Genomic DNA, 9,025 nt, shown 5'->3' with positions numbered 1-9,025 from the left:
GGGGAAGAACACTTCGCTAGGTCGGTTCCCAGGCTCCCTCACCCCGCCGGCAGGGGGCCGGGACAGGCGCCCGCCGACACGGGAGGCGGCACGAGGACCTCCCCGGGTCAACCGCCTCTAAGCCGCACTGGGCAGCGCCAGGATCTGTAGGGTCCGGGAACAGCGAGGTCGGGCCAGGGTCCTGCGCCCGCATCTGGAATCCCTGCCTAACCAGGCTGGAAGAGGCGGTGCGACCCTCTGTCCCCGCCCCGGGGGCGGAGCCGCGGGCGGAGCCTGCGGAGGGCTAGACCTGGGGAAATTGGCCTACGACTCCCTCCCCCACTCACGCCTCTCCCCTCCCCTTTCCGGGAGACCCACTTCCTCTGCCACCCACCGGCAGGACCCTCTGCCACCCACCGGCAGGACCCGGCCTCCCAGGTCCTCTAGTCCTCCGCCCCGCGCAGGTGCAGGTGCAGGTGCAGGTGCGGCGCCTCGCCTTTCTCCTACCCAGGAGCATCCCGCCGGGCGGCCATGGCGCGAGGAGACATCCCGCAGGACAGGCAAGTTGGGGACCGAGTGGGGTGCTTACAGAAATCCGGCTGACCGTAAGCAGCGCAGACCCGCTTCCTTTGGGCGCTCCAAGGCTCAAAGCAGACCGAATAGAACTACAATTCCCATCGGCCGCCTTCCTCCGCTGCCCGTGCCGGGGTGATGGAGGCTGTAGTCCGCTCTCCGAAGGGGGCGGGCGGGGTGGCCGGGGAGCTGCGTCCTCGGGGTGACCTTCTGACTGATCCCCACAGCTACCACCTGGTCGGGATCAGCTTCTTTATCCTTGGGCTGGGCACTCTCCTTCCCTGGAATTTCTTCATCACGGCTATCCCGGTGAGACTCGCGGCTGGAGCGACAGCCTCACAGCCACAGCCGCCGTCAGTCCCCTCCAGCCGCCTTGGACCTGAGGCGGACCGCGCCGCCTTGGACTCCTCATTATGCCCGTGTGTCGGCAGGAGCACGAAGCCTCTGAGAGGGGCGCTGCCTCTGTCAGGGCTGGGAGGGCCAGCTTTCAGGGATGACCAGATCCCAAAGGGGCAAGGCCACCAGCTCAGGGAGTCCTGTAGAAACACCACCTCTGTGTGTCATTATGCCTGGGCTAGTTACTCCAAAACTGGGTTACCCGAGCCTTTGGTTTTCTTTGAAATAGCATTAATTGCATTAACTTGTCCAACAAATGGTTAATGTGCACCCACGGTGGGCCAGGCCTGGTTCTTGGCCCTGGGGGTACAGGAGTAAACAACAGAGGGAGGTTCCATCCTCACAGAGCTTATATTCTCCCAAGGGAAGGCAGAAATGTAGGGCATATGTTCTCTTTGAGACTGGGTTATTCACATATATTCAGTACAACTTTCTGGATGCTCGTCAGTGCCTGGCTCTATGCTGGGACCCAGAGACCCAAAACTGAATCAACCCTGGTCATGAAAGCAAGATGGGTGTCCATGAGCTATTGATAATGTAACATGACCTGTGGCATCCCAGGCTTGGAACAGAGTCCTGTTGGTTCCCAGGCGAGGGAACCATTCCTTCTGCTTCAGAGGAGGAGAGACTGTAACTTGGGAGAAGGGTAGTGAAGCATTGTGGGGTGGCAGGAAGAGGGGAGAGCATTCCAGGTGGAGATGGCAGCCTGGCAAAGGCACAGAGGCAGGGGGTGCCAGCTTGTTCAGAGAAAAGGGTGTCTGGAGCTGAGTGGAGCAAAGCAGGAGATGGGGTCCAAACGGGAGGTTGGGGTCTGGTTCCAAAGGGCCCAATGCTGGTCTAAAACCTTGAGGTTTTGCTCCGCAGGCAATAGGGAGCCCTGGGCAGGGGGGAGGGACAGGTTAAGCACAGTGTGTGTTCCAGAGAAAGTGCAGTTGGTCAGCACCTAGGCCAGAGCCTGGCTTACTTGAGCACTCAATACTGGGGAATCTAGAAGCTGCTGCAGGAGTGGGGGTGGGGGCTGGAACCAGGTCACTGAAGAGGAGGGTGAGCTGAAGGTGGAGCAGGGCCCCAGTTTGGGGTTCTTAGGGCTTGAACCCTGTTTCAGACTTCATCCATTCAATTCAATGCACAGTCACTGAGACCCAACTGTGTGCCAGATACTGGGGACAGTACAAGGACACAGTTCCCGAAGACATTAACCAAGCCATCCCAAGTGGGGGATGTGTAGGGGGGGCACAGCAGAGGCTTGGAGGGTCCTGAGGTATGTTGTAGGGTGACCCTGCCCACCTCTCCCTGCACCCTGGCAGTACTTCCAGGGGCGGCTGGCAGGAGTCAACAGCACTGCCGGGACCTTGGGCACCAACCACACCGGCCCTGCAGACGCCTTCAACTTCAACAACTGGGTGACACTGCTGTCTCAGCTACCCTTGCTGCTCTTCACACTCCTCAACTCCTTCCTGTACCAGTGGTGAGAGGCCTTCCCCTGGGGTCCCTTCCCCCCAGGCCATCCTCTGTTGTCCCTGCTCTGCCCCTGCTGAGGCTGCTCATTCTGGGCCCGGGGAAGACTTCTCATCCTTCCTCTACTCTTCCTGCACCTCGCAGCCCCACTGTCCAGCCCTGGGCTGAACCCCTTGCCCACCTCCCTGCCCGGCCTGGGCCCAGCCAATACCCGCTCTGCCCCCCTTATGAGCAGCATCCCTGAGACGGTGCGGATTCTGGGCAGCCTCCTGGTCATCCTGTTTCTCTTTGCCCTGACGGCGGTGCTGGTCAAGGTGGACATGAGCCCCGGACTCTTCTTCTCCATGACCATGGCCTCTGTCTGGTTCATCAACTGTGAGCACCACCGTGCCCCTCCCACCTCCCCTCCCAGCCCACCCCGGACCTCAGCCCAGCCCCTATTTTTAACTGAAAATGACCAATGTATCCAAAACGGCAAGACAGCAGCAGCATCATTCATATCTCTGATGGGAAACTGAGGCCCAGAAGGAGAGGGAAAGTCACTTGTGCCAGACCCCACAGAGACCTAAGGGCTGCCTCCTGGCCCTTAGACCAGGGGCCAGGTCTATGCAGGTCTATGGCTGCCCCGCAGAACAAGAGTGAGTAGGGGGAAGGTGACACCAGAGTGCCAGGAATCTTATGCCTGCCACCTTGTCCAGAGTCCTCTGTGCACCCTGCCGACACCTCCTCCAGGGAGCCCCTGAGGCCTGCCTAGTTGAGCTGCAGCCACCCTTCTTTCCCTGCAGCCTTCGGTGCAGTTCTGCAGGGAAGCCTCTTCGGGCAGCTGGGCACCATGCCTTCTACCTACAGCACCCTCTTCCTCAGCGGCCAGGGCCTGGCTGGGATCTTCGCCGCGCTGGCCATGCTCATGTCCATGGCCAGTGAGTAGACTTGGGTGGCTGGAGGGGAAGGGTGCCCTCTGGGACTGGGGGCGGGGCGAGATGCCTCTGGTTGTGGGTGGAGATGGAGGGGTGGGGTGGTGGGAAGCTGGGGATCAGGCTTGGGGTAGGGAGCAGGGCTCTTGGGTTCTACAGTGAGAGTGACTGGGTGAGGAGTGGGTTGACTGGGACTAGGGGCAGGATTCCTCAAATCCCCAGTGGGGTGCGTTGGACAAGGCACCTGACCTGCGTCGGTTTGCCCACCGATACCGTCAGGTTGTAAGGAGCATGCGGTAATAATGAGCAGAGTAGATGTTAAAAAAAAAAGGCACATAGGGAAGAATGAGAGAAGTGAAGGGCTGGGCTGGGCCTGTACACGGTCCCCAAGTGTGACAGGGAGGGAGAGAAGGCTGGAAGGTGAACCTGAGGTTACAATGGGAGGTGGGGCCGGAGTTGTCAGCCCTTTGGGAGCTGGTGAGGCCTGCCAAAGCCCCGCAGCTGGAGTTTCTGCACAGGCGGCGTGGACGCCCAGACCTCCGCCTTGGGGTACTTCATCACGCCCTGCGTCGGCATCCTCCTGTCCATCATGTGTTACCTGAGCCTGCCTCACCTGGTGAGCTCGGCACTGCGCTGGCTCGGGGCTGCACTTCAGAGCGGCTCAGATACAGCCGTGGCCTGAGTCCGAGGCCCCAGAAGCGGCTAGGGGAACTGGAGGGGACCCGGGCCCAGTCCTGATCCCCAAAGGAATCAGCCACTGGGGTCCCCAGCCTCTAAGACAACAGGGCATGGAGGGAGGCAGACCTCTCAGCCAGGCCAGGCAAGCCAATGCTTCCTTTCTGCAGGAGTTTGCACGCTACTACCTGGCTAAGAAACCATCGCTGGCACAAGATCGGGAGCTAGAGACCAAAGCTGAGCTCCTCCAGTCCGGTGAGCCCCGCACTCTGCTGGGCAGGGAGAGGCCCAAAGGAAGCTAGGTTCGCCTCCGCCTCCATCTCCGCCTCTGCAGTGAAGCATTTCCTCTGTCCACAATTAAACCCCTCACCCCTAGCAGCCTTGTGTGAGCAGAGGCAGAAAGAAGGTCATGAACAGAAATCAGTGGGATTAAAGCCATCCCTGTTATCCTGTGGGCCTCGGTTTCCTCCTCCATTTATCTTTTCTGAAGCTGGAAACGGGGAGAGACAGTCAGACAGACTCCCGCATGCGCCCGACCGGGATCCACCCGGCACGCCCACCAGGGGCGACGCTCTGCCCACCAGGGGGCGTCGCTCTGCCACGACCAGAGCCACTCTAGCGCCTGGGGCAGAGGCCAAGGAGCCATCCCCAGCGCCCGGGCCATCCTTGCTCCAATGGAGCCTTGGCTGCGGGAGGGGAAGAGAGAGACAGAGAGGAAGGAAGGGGGGGGTGGAGAAGCAAATGGGCGCTTCTCCTATGTGCCCTGGCCGGGAATCAAACCCGGGTCCCCCGCATGCCAGGCCAACGCTCTACCGCTGAGCCAACCAGCCAGGGCCTTCCTCCTCCATTTAATGAGGAGGTGGTAGAACGTCAGTCATGCAAGTTCTGGGTCCAAATGCATCTGAGTTTGAATTCTGGCTTCACAACACCCCAGCTGTGTGACCTTAGACAAGTTACTTAACCCCTCTGAGCCTTTGTTTCTTTATTTGTAGAGCAAAGACAGTGAGATGATCCATTTAAGGTGCTTAATCAGCATGGCACCTGTATTGCTTAATAAACAGTAGCTAAGCATAATTCCACTGTTAATTCTCTTTGCCTGCACCCTGGGCTGAAGGAGAGTACTTATTTTAATTGCTGGGACTCTCCCTGTCACAGGCAAGGTCGCAGGCATGACCATGCCCTCCCCTCTTGCCCCAGATGAAAACGGCATTCCCAGCAGCCCTCAGAAGGCAGCCCTGACTGTGGATCTCCACCCTGAGAAGGAGCCAGACCTGGGGCCAGCGGAACCCCAGAAGCCAAGAAAACCTTTGGTTTTCACTGTCTTCCGAAAGGTTTGGCTTGGATACGACCCCCAACCATCCTGGAGAAGAGAAGGCCGCTCTCTCCATCTCTCCCCAGAGATTCAGAATGGAATGGGGCCTGAGTACTTACCTTGCCCAACCCAAGGTGACAGAGTCATAGTGGGTCAGAAACACAGCTGAGCCAGGTCCCAGGTGCCCTGCTCCCAGGCCAGGGCGTTGGCAGGAGGGTCGTGGGCCCCAGGTCTGTCCCACCTGCTCACATCCCTGCCTCCGGCTCCCAGATCTGGCTGACGGCGCTGTGCCTTGTGTTGGTCTTCACAGTCACCCTGTCTGTCTTCCCCGCCATCACAGCCATGGTGACCAGCTCCACTGGTCCTGGGAAGTGGAGTGAGTGTTGGGAGTGGAAGAGGGCCAGGCGGGGAAGGGAAGGGGAGGGAAGTAAGAGGGGAATCAGGACAGGATGAGCCCTCTCTCTCTCCTAGGTCAGTTCTTCAACCCCATCTGCTGCTTCCTGCTCTTCAACCTCATGGACTGGCTGGGACGGAGCCTGACCTCGTACTTCCTGTGGGTGAGCACACCTGGGCTAAACTGATCTGGTGGTTTGAGGAAGCAGTTGGGGATCAGAGGGTATGAACGAGCATAGAAAGGTGGTTTCCCAACAGTCCAACTGGTCTGGGCCTGGCAATGGGACAGCCTGCCAGGTGGCGATGAGCAGTGGCCCCCAAGTATGCCAGCCAGGGCTTGAGCTGTGAGATCCTTGAAAGCAGAAGCTATGGCCACTTGACCTATGACCTCAGCATCCAGCCCAGGACCCAGCCCTCAGTGCTCAGAGGCTGTTACGTGGAGGTTCCTGTACCACGTGAGAGGGGGGACAAGATTCCTAGTATTTGGATAGCTTTGATCCAAGGTGCTGCTTTATTAAATGAAATCTTTCAAGGAGACACAACAAATAAAGGATGGAGCCTGGATCCCCAGCTTCCAGTCCCAATGATCAACTCCATCACCCCAAAGGGGTCGGTGGAACCCCCAGGGGCGTATGCAGGAACCAGGTGTGAACACCGGAGATGCTAAGGCCACTTCCGGTTCTGCCATGGAGAGACCGCAGCTGGAGCTCCGGAGAGGCAGAGGCTAGCCCCAGGCCGGTCCCTGCTCCTTGGTTGCTGGGTCCTTGCCCAGAACCTTGCTCTCCAGAGGCCCAGGAGCTGGATCCTCACTGGATCCTGTAGGATAGCTCAGGGGATGTGGAGTGAGGGATGGGTCCATCCTGGGTACCCCTGGAGCACAGACCCTGCTCCCAGGGCCCTCCCTGACCCCAGCTTCTGCCACAGCCAGATCAGGACAGCCGGCTGCTGCCCCTGCTGGTCTGCCTGCGTGTGCTGTTCATCCCACTCTTCATGCTGTGCCACGTGCCTGAGAGGTCCCGGCTGCCTATCCTCTTCCCACAGGACGCCTACTTCATCACCTTCATGCTGCTCTTTGCTGTGTCCAATGGCTACCTGGTGTCCCTCACCATGTGCCTGGCACCCAGGTCTGTGGAGGGGGGAGGGTCTGGGAGTAAGGAGGCGGGGTAGCTCTTTGAAGGGGGACAGCCCGCAAGGGAGGGCTCATTTTGCTCCAGCTAGCTCAGCCCGAGCCGTCCCCAGGCCTCACTGATGCCCCTCTGTCCAGTCAGGCCTTAACTGCCAGGCAGGCCCCAGGCCGGGAGCTGGGGAGAAGATGACTCTACTGGGGAGGTTCCTGCCTAGTAGAACCAGTCCAGGCACTGGTTCTGGGGCCACCTCTCTGGGCCTCAGTTTCCCCACCTGTGAAATAAACGGGTTGGACTATCATTCCTTAGAGCCTGGCTACTCCCAAAATTCTCAGTTAAAACAGAGCTAAAGTTTTGCTCAAAAGCAGGGCTCATGGGCTATTTACTCTAGGGACAATGGAGTTGAGAATCCAGAGAGGTGACGGGAACAGGTAATTTGAGAACTTTTTTTTTTTTTTTTTTTTTTACAGAGACAGAGAGAGTCAGAAAGGGACAGACAGGGACAGACAGACAGGAATGAAGAGAGATGAGAAGCATCAAGCATCAGTTTTCCATTGCAACACCTTAGTTGTTCATTGATTGTTTTCTCATATGTGCCTTGCCCGTGGGGCTACAGCAGACAGAGTAACTCCTTGCTCAAGCCAGCAACCTTGGGTCCAAGCTGGTGAGCTTTGCTCAAACCAGATGAGCCCATGCTCAAGCTGGCGACCTTGTGGTCTCGAACCTGGGTCCTCCACATCCCAGTCCAACGCTCTATCCACTGCGCCACCACCTGGTCAAGCTAATTTGAGGACATTTTATCGAGAGGGAAGGCAGTTAAATCTATAATCCTATAATATCGGAGCCCGGAGATATCCTTGTCCAGGGCCATCATTTTACTGATCAGGAAACTGAAGTCCAGAGGCAAGTGCCTAATTCCTGTGCCCTGGAAGGTGGGTCAGCCCAGACTAGAACGTAGGCGTCTGCAAGGAGGGCAGGGGGCCCTGGGCTGGGTCCAGGTTCCGTCTGGCATTTCCTAAGAGCTCTTACCCCTGTGTGTCCTAGGCAGGTGCTGCCACACGAGAGGGAGGTGGCCGGCACCCTCATGACCTTCTTCCTGGCCCTGGGACTGTCCTGCGGGGCCTCCCTCTCCTTCCTCTTCAAGGCGCTGCTCTGAAGGCTCCGTGCAGGGCTCTCCCCGCAGCTTGTGTCTCAGGGCCCTGTGGCAACCAAGACCCAGTGTAGAGGAATGGCCAGCCAGGCTCACGCCTCTGCTGCACTGGGCCTCTTGGTCTGGGGGTGCCAGGAGGAGGCGGGTGCTGTCTCCGTCCTGGGCTGGCGGCCACTCGGGGTGCTGCAAGGAAGAATTCACCACTGGTCATTCCAACCCTCACCCAGGATGGAGGTGACGCACAGAGATCAACTAGCTGCACAGATGACCTCATTGGAAGGACGGCGATAAGGGAAAAGGGGGCCGCGGGCCACGGCCCTTCCTCACCGCCCCGAGCACATTGGTTTGTTCATCACAAGAAACAGACTTGCTAATCCAGGGGCATCAGAGGCCACAAGCGAATCCTTGCCAAGGGTGTGGCCAGTGTGGCCCCAGCCTCAGGTTCAGAGTGGGAGTATGGACCGGCCCAGGGCAAGAACTCTTCTCCCCGGGCCTCAGCAACCCTATGGTCAAGTCTCTCGGACCCCAGGACAGAGGGTGCCAGGGAAGTTGAGGGGAGTAAGGAAGAAGAACAGGTGTTAGGGATCTGAGGGTGTTCAAAGGACCCTCTGGGCCTCAAACAGTGTTTTGTTTTTGCCAACACTTACTGTCTCCTCTTCCCAGAGCCCAGCTGGGCCTGGTCCCAGGGCTGCAGTTACCCTGCATGTGTGCACTGAACTTTACAGTTTGCAAAGTTCTTCCACACCCGCCCTCTTACAAAGCCACGTTGAGGCCCGAGGCCTGTGGAGGGAGCCAGGCAGGGTCTGTACTCCTCCTTTGCACAGGGGAGGAAACCGAGTCCCAGGAGGACGTGACCCTTCCATTGCGGCACAGCCGGGACCCAGCGCCACCCCCCTCCTCCCTGTAGGTGCTGTTCTTCTCGCCTGTCCCGCATCTCTTCCTACAGGGAGTCAAGGCAGAGCCCTAAGCTCTTGCTCCACCTTCTGGCTATTTCTCTCTCTCTGACCCTGCTGCTGGGCCTAATAACAATCTTCTTCCATAGTGTAATGAA

At 58.6% G+C, this 9,025-nt stretch overlaps 1 protein-coding gene across 5 annotated transcripts; it reads left to right on the top strand.

Annotated features, from left to right (window-relative positions):
• The first annotated feature begins 403 nt into the window (after positions 1–403).
• On the top strand, positions 404–9,025 carry SLC29A2 (solute carrier family 29 member 2). 5 transcript variants are annotated; one of them, XM_066252126.1, is made up of 12 exons: positions 404–539; positions 780–861; positions 2,256–2,416; positions 2,642–2,781; positions 3,192–3,326; positions 3,839–3,936; positions 4,166–4,250; positions 5,193–5,326; positions 5,578–5,683; positions 5,779–5,864; positions 6,625–6,824; positions 7,869–9,025. In XM_066252126.1, the coding sequence occupies exons 1-12, from the start codon at positions 511–513 to the stop codon at positions 7,978–7,980; spliced, it is 1,368 nt and encodes a 455-aa protein (XP_066108223.1). In that variant the 5' UTR covers positions 404–510; the 3' UTR covers positions 7,981–9,025. The 5 variants fall into 5 exon arrangements, with proteins under 5 accessions (XP_066108223.1, XP_066108221.1, XP_066108225.1 ...); XM_066252124.1 differs by having other exon boundaries at positions 5,151–5,326; positions 6,629–6,824; positions 7,873–9,025; XM_066252128.1 differs by having other exon boundaries at positions 5,151–5,326; positions 6,629–6,824.

This window comes from Saccopteryx bilineata, chromosome 1 (assembly GCF_036850765.1).
Source record: "Saccopteryx bilineata isolate mSacBil1 chromosome 1, mSacBil1_pri_phased_curated, whole genome shotgun sequence".
Taxonomy (NCBI): Eukaryota; Metazoa; Chordata; class Mammalia; order Chiroptera; family Emballonuridae; genus Saccopteryx; species Saccopteryx bilineata.
This window is presented reverse-complemented; position numbering and strand designations above follow the sequence as displayed.

Bases quoted from the DNA above. Each gene is read 5' to 3' on its own strand.
- SLC29A2 (XM_066252124.1), top strand. From the start codon at position 511: ATGGCGCGAGGAGACATCCCGCAGGACAG. The intron at 5,865-6,628 runs GTGAGCACACCT...TGCCACAGCCAG, and splicing joins TGACCTCGTACTTCCTGTGG to ATCAGGACAGCCGGCTGCTG. The intron at 6,825-7,872 runs GTCTGTGGAGGG...TGTCCTAGGCAG, and splicing joins ACCATGTGCCTGGCACCCAG to GTGCTGCCACACGAGAGGGA.